This window comes from Pelophylax lessonae (assembly GCF_965119305.1).
Source record: "Pelophylax lessonae genome assembly, chromosome: 2".
NCBI classification, from domain to species: Eukaryota; Metazoa; Chordata; class Amphibia; order Anura; family Ranidae; genus Pelophylax; species Pelophylax lessonae.
This window is the reverse complement of record NC_138769.1, coordinates 199526708-199541179: the sequence shown is the minus strand read 5'-3', so window position 1 is coordinate 199541179 and position 14472 is coordinate 199526708. Positions and strand designations below refer to the sequence as shown.

Below are 14472 nucleotides of genomic sequence, written 5' to 3'. Positions count from 1 at the left end.
GGTTCTTCCTGCCTGTGGACCTTTGAATTGCTCCTATCTGTGTTTATTTCCTGCTATTTAGGATATGTTGTATTAGTATCCTCCTACTGTTCATGAGGTCCCTGTTTCCTAACCAGCATCAGGCACACGTGGAACTATTTAAAACTTTGAGGGCTGGTTCACACCAGAATCAAGTTTCTGAACAATTCCTTCTCATTCCCTGCAGTGTGATTTTGCAGCCCCTTCATTTGAACACACAAAAAGTACTGAATACACTATAAAGTTCATTTGGACAAACCTGCTTCAAACGACTTCCTTCACTAAGGGCTCGTTCATACCGGAACGCAGTGTGAGAAGCCCGCATTCCATGCGCGATTTCTGGAACGCGTTCAAAACTCGCTGGGTGTGTGATCTGCTGCGGGTGTCAATGTATTTCTAATGACACAATAAACGCAGATTGCAAACCTAGTGAGTTTGCCTGCAGTGGATCACATGGTACCGCAGGTCCATGTGATCCAGTGCAGTGTGTTTTTCAAAAGTAGTGCATATACTACATTTGGTGAGATCCAGTGCTATGTCAGCCCATCACACCACATTGAATAGCACAGGAATGCAGACTGCGTTCCTGTGCTATTCAGGTGCGAGACAGCCCTAACACATGCAGCAGATGAGCCTCAGCTACATACAGTATATGGCCCTGTATTCTGGCTTCCCATTCTCTCCCCATAACATAATTAAGGTTGAGTGAGGGCTGCTCATACATTCACAGGAAGCTTTGTATTTTAAGACTCAGTACAAGGCTTCCTCTGATTGGCTCAGGTGGGGATCATAACATCTTCCACCCGGCATCCTGAAGCCTTGTACTCTTCAGAAAACACAAGTATTCCTGTGAATGGATGAGCAACACTCATCCGAATTGATTTTGTTTCGGGAGCGCAATTATTCAACTGTTTGCAGATTCAATAGTTTTATTTAAATTGCACCTCAATCAGATATAGAAAGGAAATGAAGCCTGCATGGCCACCATTAGTTCTACCAACAGGTATGCAGTTCAAGGACCTGCCTGATAATATACAGATTTATTGGATGGGTTAGGAAGGTCTTCAAACCACAAAATTTAGACAGATTTTAACATTGATTGTACAGAGATTGTGTGATCAGATTGCAATGTGTGTGGTTACCGTAAGACCCCGTTCAGACAGGGGCGACGCGACTTGCTGGGGCGACCTGTGAAGCGCGACATGCACGGACTTCATATCATTGAAGTCAATGCAGGTCGCCTCCAGGTCGCCCCAAAGTAGTACAGGACCCTTTTTCTAAATGCCGGTTCACACTGATGCGGCTGCGGCGATCGCATGTAATGTCGGAGGCTCGGAGCGCACTGCTCCTTCATTACATGCGATCGGCTGTGCGGTGCGAGTTTAGCCATACACTTTGTATGGCTAAATTCGCACCGCACCCGCAGCAAAGACGCACAGGACCCTTTTTTGCAGCCGCATCAGGATCGGATAGCACAGCGGTTCACACTTGTGCGATCCGATCCTGTGCGAACTGCAAGATCGCACTGCGATATGCGATCAAACTGGGGGTGTCGTTAAGATTACATTGACACCCCCAGTGTATCACATATGGCAGTGTGAACTGCCAGGGGTGCGTTTGCGATGCGGGAACTTCGCAGCCTTCCCGCATTGCCTAAGTGTGAATCGGGGCTAAGTCGGAGCGACTTGTGTCACTCCTATTAGAACGGGTCCAGTGCTAACCAATGGCAGGCGACCAAGTCGCCTGATAAGTCGCGCTAGTGTGAATGGGGACTAATGGTGGTTGTACATGCTTTGATAAATAATCAGCTTCCGTTTTCACACAGGGAAGAGGATTTTCAATCATACTTAAAATACAATCGTAACATCATGTAATCTCCTAATCTGATCACTCTTGGTGCTGCCAACTGCTGCAAAACGATCCATAATTCAATAACTCAATTTCCATCAGCTTCAATCAAACTGAGTTGTTCTGTCAGGGTGCATTCCCCCGGCCGATCAACCCAGTTTGATCAAATCATAATGAAACTGAGTCTTAATTATTCGGAAGGGAATTTATGGCTATTACATTTTTAAAGATTTGATCGATAACAAAATTGAAACTTGTATGGCCAACTTTAGATCTACCAACAAACATGTGGTGCAAGAGCCTGCCTGACTGTACAGTATACAGATTGACTAGGTAGGTCCTCTTATTACATAGGATTGGTAGATCTAATGGTGATAATACATAGTACAAGGGTCTGTCTGACAGTATACAGATTGACTACGTAGGTCCTCTTATTACATAGGTGTGGTAGATCTAATGGTGACCATACATAGTACAAGAGTCGGTCTGACTGTATACAGATTGACTAGGTAGGTCCTTTTATTACATAGGATTGGTAGATCTAATGGTGACCATACATAGTACAAGGGTCGGTCTGACTGTATACAGATTGACTAGGTAGGCCCTCTTATTACATAGGCTTGGCAGATCTAATGGTGATAATACATAGTACAAGGGTCCGTCTGACTGTATACAGATTGACTAGGTAGGCCCTCTTATTACAGCATAGTACAATAGAACAAGGACCTGCCTGATTGCATTATTCAGGTATGTCCTCCTATTACACAGTTTTGGTAAATCTAATGTACAGAGCTTGCACAATCAGATTGTATATTTTATGGAAATTTATTGTATAGAGATTGTAACGTGTGCGGACTCTAATGCTGGTCATACACATATTGGTTTTTGTTTTAGGAGCATTCGCTTTTCTAATCCTTAGTGGGGTCAAATCGACATTCGTTGTTGACCATAGTGACAGGAAAATTCAAAGGAGCAGAATATTATTATTATTATACAGGATTTATATAGCGCCAACAGTTTAAACAGCGCTTTACAACATAAATAGAAAACGTTTCCCGATCAAATTCATTTTCGGACATTGTATAGGTGGGTAGACACTATGAGAAAATCGGGTTACGATTGTCTGGTTTTCCTCAATGTTTCAAAGCAAGTCAAAACCCAGGATGGAACCAATGCATGAAATCTCTCATACGACAAAGGCTTTTGTTGCTGTGTAATGTTTCTGATCGCGCACAGTCTTTCATATCTGTTTTGTCTTGTAAGAAAACAGTACCCATTTAGAGTCGGTTCACTCTGGGGCGGCACGACTCCTTACTACTTCGGGGGCAACTTGTGCATTCCCATGCACCACGACTTCGGAGCGACTTGCAGGGACTTCACATAATGGAAGTATATGCAAGTCGCTCCGAGGTCGCCCCGAAGTAGTACAGGACCCTTTTTCTAAGTCGGAGTGACTCGTGTCGCTCCTATCAGAACCGGTCCTGTAGTGGTCAATGGACTAGTGTGAACCGGCTCTTAACGAAAATCGTTCATTCTGTTCAAATACGAGAAAAATGTTGGGGTTTCTCCCTACAGAAACTTCCATTTGGAAAGTCTGAATCAGATGTCGAAAGTTCCGTACACACTCTACAAAAATCGAATGACCGTGCCTCGTAAGGAATTTTTCTTCCAATCTTCTTATAGTGTGTACCGCACTTTTGTGGTTTTCATTCAGTAATGACATTATTTATTATAAAATCGAAGGTAAAGACTAGTGAAATTTTCGAACAACATTTGTCCATTCATCGAATGTACAAAGCATTTTCATACGAATATTCTCATCTAAAACTCGTACGGAATTTTTCTTGCGATTTTCTTATAGTGTGTAACGCATTTTGTGGTTTTCATTCAGTAATGACATTATTTATTTTAAAATCGAAGGTAAAGACTAGTGAAGTTTTCAAACAACATTCGTCCATTCATGGAATGTACAAAGTATTTTCATACGAATATTCTCATCTAAAAATCTATAGGTCCAAGACCAGCATAAGGCAGTTCACAGATAAATCATTTATTTACGTTTACCCAGAATGTTGAATTTTAAAAAATTACTAATTTCTCCCATCCACACACCTGATGTGTGCCGAGCTATCGTATTCTGACAGTTGGCAGACTTCCCCGACGTCAGAATACACTGATCAGAGTTGCAGGCTATATTCGGAGGCACTGATCGAGTGGGAAAAACCCAACAGGCTGGTTGTAGACTCGATCAGTACAACCAGCCTGCCCGTACATAAATAATTGCAATCCATGAAAGGCCGGTGTTCTAAAATTTAGTCGGACCCGTGAAAATTCCAGACCCTCGTCACTTCCGGTGACGCTACGTCATAACCCAGCTGATGCAAGCCCCGATGCGCATGCGCACAAGGCATTTTCAAGGTCCGATTAAATTCTAAGACTTACGAACAGCTGAGAGGAGGAGGGGCTGAGGTGGGACGCACACATCGCTGCGGGATAATGTTACAACACCGCCGCGTCATTGAGCAAGGAACATGTTGCAGAGCTGACTTAGAGGAGGCGGGAAGGAAGTGAATACTCATACTAAATAGTAATGATTAAAAAAAAAAGAAATACTAAACATTTTTTATCATGACTATTTAGTATGAGTATTCACTTCCTTCTCGCCTCCTCTGAGTCAGCTCTACGCGGTGGTGTTGTAACATTTTCCCGCAGCGGTATGTGCGTCCCACCTCAGCCCCTCCTCCTCTCAGTCAGCTGTTCGTAAGTCTTAGAATTTCATCGGACCTTGAAAATGCCTTGTGCGCATGCGCACCGGGGCTCGCAGCAGCTGGTGGTGACGGAGCGTCCCCGGAAGTGACGAGGGTCCGGAATTTTCACGGGTCCGACTAAATTTTAGAACACTGGCTTTGGGGTCCATGCACATTCAGTCTCCATGCACACTAACGCAGGGTGAAAATCGCTGACAATAGTATTTTTGTGCCAAGTTTGTAGTAATGTTTTAGTAGCTTTTAGAAGGTGTTAGGAGAGTTTAGGAGCGTTTTATTAGCATTTTTACAGTACATGAAGGAAAAAAAAAGCTTGAAAAAAGCTATTAGGAGCGTTTTAGTAGCATTTGCTGTTTTTTTTTTTTTTGCTGAGAAAACTCTCCCAAAAACTCTACAAAAAAAATGTTTTTTCTGCTGCTAAACGCTGAAGCTTGAAAAATGCTTCTAGCATAAAATAGTGTGCATGGATAACTTCGCTCCTAGGAGCAGATAAGAAAATGCTCAGAATAGGATCTAGGACTTTAAAAAAACGCTAGTGTGCATGGAGCTTTAGGGCTGGTTCACACCACAAAAACGCTCTCTAGATCCGTTCCAGGTGCATTTCTGCATGCGTGTTTGTAACCGGTTTTTGACAAGTTTCAGCACGTTTTTGATGCATTTTTCTTCTTTTTTCCTGTTTTCTTTTTTTTTTTTTTTTACTGTACTGGGTTCCGGTGCATTTTTGATGCATTTTGATGCAGTCCAGTGCAGGAAAAATGCAGTATGTTCTACTTTTTTCTGGAGCTAGAACTCCCTGGAACTGACCGCACTGCTGTGAACTATGCCATTGGAAACCATATAATCTACTTCCATGCATTTTTGATGCAGAAAAAAAAGGCATTGGACTGCATGTTGTGTGAACTGACCCTAAAGCTGGATACACACTATACAACTTTTGTTGGTAGATTTCCTTTAGATTTACCTTCAACTATGTAGTGAAAGGGCCTGCCCGATTGCATACAAATTAAAAGGTTTTAGATTTGACCTCATATTATATGGTTTTGGTAAATTTCAAGGAAAAAATCTAAAGACAATTGTATAGTGTGTATGACCCATTAGGCCAGCCATACACGGAGTGAATGCAGTGCCATCTTAAGAGCCTTATAGGCCCCTGGGCAATGCAGTGCACTGGGGCCCCCTGCCTACACAATCACCCACGAGAATATACTACAAGAGAGTACAACTACCTGGAGTATATACCTTATTATATACATATTACAGGGACCAATATATACAACAAGAGAGTACAACTAGGCTGGAGGATATACCTTACTATATATATATTACAGGGAACACTATATACTACAAGAGTCTCTTGTAGTATATAGTGTTCCCTGTAATATTTATATAGTAAGGTATATCCTCCAGGTAGTTGTCTCTTGTAGTATATATTGGTCCCTGTAATATGTATATAGTAAGGTATATCCTCCAGGTAGTAGTTGTACTCTCTTGTAGTATATATTGGTCCCTGTAATGTGTATATAGTAGGGTATATACTCCAGGTAGTAGTTGTACTCTCTTGTAGTATATAGTGTTCCCTGGAATATGTATATAGACTATATACACATTCCAGGGAACACTATACTACAAGAGAGTACAACTACTACCTGGAGTATATATCTTACTATATACATATTACAGGGACCAATATATAGTAAGGTATATCCTCCAGGACAGGTAGTTGTCTCTTGTGTCGATCATGCCATGGAGAGAGTTAAAAAAAGAAAGAAAATCAAGCAGCCTGGCAGCTGGACTGGCTGCCTTACCTTTCACAACGGCTGCACATGGGAGGAGGTGGGTGGAGGCGGAGCCAGTCTTCTAGGCACGGAGAGGAGAGGAAGACGAGCCGACAAGGAGGATCCTCCTCCGCTGTGCATCATGGGTCTGCTCTGCTAACGTCACTGGTTGCTAGATGCCAATCGGGCTGGCCTTAGCAACCAGTGTCTGTGCAGTGCAGACTCGAGCCACGGCCATCGGCAGACAACAAGGGGGGGGGGGGGCAGCGGACAACGGGGGGGCCCTAGACCACCAGGGACAGTAATTGCCACCATCCATGTGGGGCCCCTTGACAAGTGGGGTCCCTGGGCAACCGCCGGGCATGCCCATTGGAAAAGACAGCCCTGAGTGAATGCCCCCATCAACCCAGACAGCGTTGATGCGGGAATTCCTCCTGCCAGGCCATTGTCTTCTCCCGGCAAGGAGGAAGGAGAAGGCGGGAGAAGGCAGTGATTATTGCTAGTGGCTATAGCAGCTGCTAGCGATAATCGCAGGTAAAACTCTTCAGGCTGGTTGCAGCCAAGTTGATCAATGTATCAACTTGGTACATTCAGCCTGCCCATACACAGTTTGAAACTTGGCCGGTTCAGCAGGAACCAGCTGAGACTCGAACCGTGTATGACCTGCCTAATCTCCCTTGCCTCGGGATCACGCTACTGACAGGCGGTGAGGAAGCGATGAGACACCTTCTCACTGCCTGTTTCATCTCAATTTGGGCCAGCAATCGTTCTGCACTTGTGTGCATTGTACGCGGTTGTGAGGCACTTGTGTTTTTTTCCCATTGACTTTCATGCGTAGCGTTGGGTGGGCTTCCACCCGCTGAACGACACGTGTCGGATCAACTCTGCCAACTAAGGCTTATAGGTACTGTAAATATCTCCTAAATGTACACTCTTTAGGAGATATTTACTTAAGTGGGGTACACACTAGTAGAAAATCTGCCGAAAATTCCCGCCCGATGTGAAATCGTCCGATTCTCGCCTAGTGTGTACACAACTTTTAACAGCAGGCGATGACATCACTGGCGCATGCACTCTAAGGTAAGTTTAACATAACGTGCTAGTATGCAATGCACACACACATACACACACAGCAGTTTAAGCCTGGGTGCACACTATTGCGATGTGGGAACCAGCGCAAATCTAGTGTGGGTGCCCGCATCGCATCTCCCTCGCAGGCAGTCCACACTACCCTCTGTGAACCGCTGCTGGTGGCAATACAAAGGTAATGACACCCCCAAATCGGTTTGCAGATTGCAGTGTGAACTGTGAATTGGGTCAGGAATTGGATTGAACACCCATGCGATCTGATTCCTGTGTGGGAAAAAAAAGGTTTTGGCAGCATTTTCATGCGAATGCAATGCAAGTTCAGCCATACAAACTGCATGGCTGAATTTGCATCGCACAGACATCGCATGTGATCTGCACATCAATGCAGTGGAATCACATGCGAGCGTGGCACAGTGGTGTAGTGGTTAGCACTTTCACCTTGCAGCAAGAGGGTTGCTGGTTCGAATCCCAACCACGACACTATCTGCCTGGAGTTTGCATGTTCTCCCTGTGCCTGCGTGGGTTTCCTCCGGGTACTCCGGTTTCCTCCCACCCTCCAAAGACATGCTGGTAGGTTAATTGGATCCTGTATAAAATTGGCCCTACTATGTATGTATGTGAGTTAGGGACCTTAGATTGTAAGCTCCTTGGGGGCAGGGACTGATGTGAATGTGCAATGTATATGTATACGTAAAATTGACAGCGCTATATAAGAACCTGAAATAAATAAATGTCAGTGTTTGCAATAGTGTGAACTCCGGCTAAGAGGGCAGCGCAACTGCACATTTGCTGCCCTCCAACCGCTAGTCTAAATGAGGCCTAACGCAGTGGGTGCTGTGCGGTGCGATGCAGCGAGACGACTGCAGTGCCCATGTACTGGTTGCTGCTTAACGCGCTCTTTTTATTTATTTTTTTATAACAAATTTTATTAAAATGTCACATAAAGTTTTGTTGGCCGCCGCAGTGGATTGGACTGCACTGCCTGGAAAAAAGTCGGGCCTGCTGCCTGCACATAGCAGACGAGGCATTTTGCCCTGGCATTGCCCACCGCACTTGGCGTGAATGGGCACTAAGTGGTATCGTATACAAAAGAGGATTACCTGTCTCTGGGGTCGATCCAGGAGGTCTGTCTGGTGTTGTGGTCGATGTAGAACACCCTCCCATCGTAGTCCCTGGCCTCTTCCCAGCCAGCAGGTAGAGGCAGCTCTGAGCTCTCCCTCATGCCTGGCAGTGCACATTGGGGAGGACATGCTGGTGGCTGCTGTTGTTGCTGCTGCTGCTGATGCTGTTGCTGTGACTGCTGCTGTCTTCTCCTCCTTCCAGCACTCAGCCAGGGCATGGCACTCACACAGCACTCAGTCCTCGTCTTCCTCTGTCTGCTAATCTCCCTTTCCTGTCCCGGGACTCTGCTCTCCTTCCTCCCACACTACACCAATGTGAGGGGGAGATCCGCACACAACGGCTCCGTCTCCTGTCCCATCCTAGTCCACAAAAGTCCTCTCCCAAGTAGAAGAAGAGTTGAGTCCCCCTCCTCCTCCTCCCCTGGTAGAGCCGAGTTCTTCCTCCGGGTCCCGTGTGTGGCAGGCTCTGGACTTTGTCCGCTCCTCAGGCTCCGTGCCTCGCTTCGCTCTAATGAGTTCCCTGTACAGTCATGGCACACAACTCACTACACAATTCATGGCTGCTCCGGCCTGAGGGGCCACACTCCGCTTACAGTTCTGCTTCTAGTTCATCCATGTCTGCCCTCCTCACTCACTCACTCCCTCATAGTCCTGTGTGTGTCTCCTTCCACACAGCCACCTCCCTCCCCTTCATCGCTGGTTCCCTCCCTCAGCTTCCTGAGCTCTCTTTCCACTCTCAAAGATCCAATTTTAGCTAAAGTAATAATGTCTGCACCACACCACACGGCACAGGCCATGTCACTGAGGGGTGGCGGGACACTGAGGGTCACTGAGAGATGGCGGGACACTGAGGGATGGTGGGACACTGAGGGACACTGAGGGATGGCGGGACACTGAAAGACACTGAGGGATGGCGGGACATTGAGAGATGGCGGAACACTGAGGGAGGATGGCGCGGACACTTTGGGATAGCGGGACACTGAGGTATGGTGGAACACTGAGGGATGGCGGGGACACTGAGGGATGGCAGGGAGTCGGGACACTGAGGGATGGCGGGACACTGAGGGATGGCGCGGACACTTTGGGATAGCGGGACACTGAGGGATGGTGGAACACTGAGGGATGGCGGGGACACTGAGGGATGGCAGGGAGTCGGGACACTGAGGGATAGCAGGGACACTGAGGGATAGCGGGACACTGAGGGATGGCGGGGACACTGAGGGATGGCGGGGACACTGAGGGATAGCGGGACACTGAGGGATGGCGGGACACTGAGGGAATAGCAGGAGACTGAGGGATGGCAGGGACACTGAGGGATAGCGGGACACTGAGGGATGGTGGGACACTGAGGGATGGCAGGGACACTGAGGGATAGCGGGACACTGAGGGATGGCGGGACACTGAGGGAATAGCGGGACACTGAGGGATGGCAGGGACACTGAGGGATAGCGGGACACTGAGGGATGGCGGGACACTGAGGGATGGCGGGGACACTGAGGGATGGCAGGGACACTGAGGGATGGCAGGGACACTGAGCGATGGCAGGGACACTGAGGGATAGCGGGACACTGAGGGATGGCGGGACACTGAGGGATGGCGGGGACACTGAGGGATGGCAGGGACACTGAGGGATAGCGGGACACTGAGGGATGGCGGGGACACTGAGGGATAGCGGAACACTGAGGGATGGCGGGAAACAGAGGGATAGCGGGGACACTGAGGGATAGCGGGACACTGAGGGATGGCAGGGACACTGAGGGATAGCGAGACACTGAGAGATAGCGGGACACTGAGGGATGGCGGGGACACTGAGGGATGGTGGGGACACTGAGGGATGGCGGAACACTGAGGGATGGCGGGGACATTGAGGGATGGCGAGAGAATGAGGGACACTGAGGGATGTCGGAAACTGAGGGATGCCTGGGACACTGAGGGATGGCTGGACACTGAGGGACAATGAGGGATGGCAGGGACAATGAGGGATGGCGGGACACTGAGGGTTCTAATAAAGGCGCTACCACACAACAAATATGTCCCATTCGTATTCTCACACAAAGTCACTTTGCACTGCTGTTTCTGTTTATTACTCTTCTAAACGCCACATCTTTGGGCGTTAGGGATGGAAAAAAATGTTCTACGGGCACGCGTAGGCCTCATCCACATGGGTGCCATGGTCCGTACTGCCCACAGCTGTATACAGGCAGCCTATGTAATCGAATAGGGATGCAGCGTCTGTACTGGCCAGTGTTGCCAACCTACCAGATTGAAATTTACTGACACCACACCTAACATTTACTGGCACAGCTAACTTTTTGGTGAGTATAGAAGATGCGCTGTTATTGACTATTCCCAACATAAAATGGCAACAATTTAACATTGGTGACATTAAGTGCCGGTTCACACTGATCCGACTTGGACCGCGACTTGTCCGCCTGACAAGTCGCGGTCCGTCGCGCTCCCATTGTTTGGTACAGGAACCGTTCTAATAGGAGCGACTCAAGTTTCTCCGACTTAGAAAAAGGGTCCTGTACTACTTTTATGAAGTCCGTGCAAGTCGCGCTAAAGTCGCGGTGCACGCGACTTCACAGGTGGCCCCGAAGTCATGCTGCTGCAGTGTGAACCGGCACTAAAAACCAAAAGAAAAAAGGTTTTCCAAATATTTGAAACAATAATTTAAGTGCATCAAAAACACCACAATTGACATATGTGTACTTGCTAAAGACTTGCAAATGATGAAAAACATTTTTTTTGCAAAACAAAAGTTCAAAATGTATATGCTCCACATATTTTTAAAAAAAGGAAATGACTCCAATCCTACATGCAATTCCTTCGAAATGCTCATAGCACAAACAAGATGATTCCAAATTAAAAGTACATCACTACCATGCTGGGTAAATAAAGTCGGCCGCTTACCAGAAAATATGATCCCACCAAAAGATCATATGCGTGCATCAGTGTTAATTTCGTCGACTAAAACGTTTTAGTCGACTAAGTTAACACAATTTTAGTCGACTAAAATACGACTAAAACTAAAACAATTCAGATGACTAAAATACGACTAAAACTAAAATTGCATTTTAGTCTTAAGACTAAAATACGACTAAAACTAAAATGGCATTTTAGTCAAAAGACTATAACTAAAACTAAATCGAAATTTGCTGCCAAAATTAACACTGGTGCATGCTGAAAGGTTAATACCACCATAAATAATAACATATTCGATTTTTCACTCCAGGACCAGCAGTAGTATATAATGAGTTTGGAAATTGTAGAGAAATGCTTAAATAATGCATTACAAATTACAATTGAACTACACCCATTCGATTATAGATGACTAAAATGAGTTTTAGTCGACTAAAATGTAGGACGTTTTAGTTGACTAAAATGTACTGGAGTTTTAGTCGACTAAATACGACTAAAACTAAAACACTTGCAGAAGACTAAAATGGGACTAAAACTAAAATGCCATTTTAGTCCTAAGACTAAGACTAAAACTAAATTGAAATTTGCTGCCAAAATTAACACTGGCGTGCATGTAAGTTCTCCTCTGAAGGCAAGTGGTCAGCCGGCTTCAGGAAGGATATCCAGGCTCATTTCTCTCCTTGATCTCGTGTGTCACATCAAGTGGCATAAAAAGCAATGGAAAAGGCTCATAGTGCATTACTGTATAGAAACAAATTTATTGAATAAAAAGATGCACTTATATCAAAGACGTTGAAGTTGAGCAATGTGTAGTAAAGTCTGCGAACGGCCGCCTGCAGAATGGTCTGCACACACCGACGTTACGATGCTAGCTCCGACCCAACGTGTTTCCTCTCAGAAGGCATCAACTGTGAATGGAGGCTCAATTCCCAGTTGATACCTTCTGAGAGGAAACGCGTTGGGTCGGAGCTAGCATCGTGACGTCAGTGTGTGTGCGGACCATTCTGCAGACAGCCGTGCAAAGACTTTACTACACATTGCTCGATTTCAATGTCTTTGATATAAGTTCATCATTTTATTCAGTTAATGAGTTTTAGTACAGTAATGCACTATGAGCCTCTTCCATTGCTTTATATGCCACTTAATGAGACACACGAGATCAAGGAGAAAAATTTGCCTGGATATCCTTCCTGAAGCCAGCTGACCACTTGCCTTCAGAGGGGAACTTACATGCATGCATATGATCTCTTGTTGGGACTATATTTTCTGGTAAGCAGCCGACTTTATTTACACAGCATGGTGGTGATGCACTTTTATTTTGGAATCATCTTGTTTGTGCTATGAGCATTTCAGTGGAATTGCATGTAGGATTGGAGTCATATCGATTTTATATAAATATATGAACTGTGGAGAACATACATTTTGAAATTTTGTTTTGCAGAAAAAATTTTTTTCTTAAATTGGAAGTCTTTGGCAAGCTTTTTTTTCAACCAGTTACACGCATGTCAATTGTGGTGTTTTTGATAAACTTAAATTATTGTTCCAAATATTTGGAGATCCTTTTTCAGAGTATCTTTCGGTATCTTTCGGTTTTTAACCACTTAAGGACGGCCCCTTGTACATATACTGCGGCAGGGCGGCCCTTAAGCACAAAATCACATACATTTACGTGATTTTGTTTTAGGGCTCCAGGGAGCGAGGTGTGATTAGACAATGCAGGAGCCAGTCCACGCGGCCGCCGGCCACCCGCGATTGTGAAGGAGAACGACAGAACAGCCATCTGCCTATGTAAACAAGGCAGACAGCTGTTCTGTCAGACAGGAAGGGAGAGATTGTTTGTTCCTACTAATCAGGAACACAGAATTCTCTCTTCCTGCAGTCAGTCCAGTCCCCCTACAGTTAGAAAGCATTCCCTAGGAGAACACTTAACCCGTTGCTTGCCTCTGATGTTAACCCCTTCCCTGCCAGTGTCATTTATACAGTAATATTGCATATTATATAGCACTAACCACTGTATTGGTGTTACTGGTCCCTAAAAAGTGTCACACTGGGGGAGATTTACTAAAACTGGAGCACTCAGAAACTGGTGCAACTGTGCATGGCAGCCAATCAGCTTCTAACTTAAGCTTGTTCAACTAAGCTTTGACAATAAAACCTGGAAGGGAATTGGTTTCTTTGCAGAGATGCACCAGATTTTGCACTTTCCAGTTTTAGTAAATCAACCCTTTAGTGTCAGATTTGTCCGCCGCAATGTCGCAGTCCCACTAAAAATGGCTCATCGCCACCATTACTAATAAAAACAATAAAGAAATAAAAAGTCCATAAATCTATCCCATAGTTTGTAAACGCTATAATTTTTCCCGCAAACCAATTAATAAAATGAAGCAGAAAACAAATTGGCCTAAACTGATAAAGAAATCTGATTTTTTTTTAAAAAAAATTATTGGATGTGCTTTATAGCAGAAAGTAAAAAATATGTTTTTTTTTTTTTTCAAAATTGTTGGTCTTTTTTTGCTTATAGCGCAAAAAATAAAAATCGCAGAGGTGATCAAATACCATCAAAAGAAAGCTCTATTTGTGAGAAAAGAGGACATCAATTTTATTTGGGTACAGCATCACAGGACCGCGCAATTGTCTGGAAATTTCGTAGATCGCCACGCAATGATTGTGGCAAGCTTAACCGGAAGTGGAATCAGGTACCTGGGTTTTGACAGGTATCCATCTGCTCCTCCCTTCCCCCCGAAAGGTGGCAAATGTAGCAGTGAAGGGGGGAGGGGAGGAAGCAAACAAGCAGAGCTTCCCCTTTCGAGTGGAGCTCCACTTTAGGGCAGATATTTAGGCAAAAAACATATTTCTTATTTTATTTTTGATATAGTAGGTTAGTAGCTCAGGGACAGGACTCAGGACAGGAGGGCAAGATTTGAGAATGGGCAG

At 45.3% G+C, this 14472-nt stretch overlaps 1 protein-coding gene across 1 annotated transcript in view; it reads right to left on the bottom strand.

The window, feature by feature from the left end:
• Positions 1–9270, bottom strand: part of WWC3 (WWC family member 3) — a 357513-nt gene extending 348243 nt beyond the window's left edge. The window contains exon 1 of the mRNA XM_082245434.1: positions 8596–9270. Coding sequence (XP_082101560.1) covers positions 8596–8834 — 239 coding nt within the window. The 5' untranslated portion in view covers positions 8835–9270. The remainder of the gene's footprint in view (positions 1–8595) is intronic.
• Positions 9271–14472: the final 5202 nt, after the last annotated feature.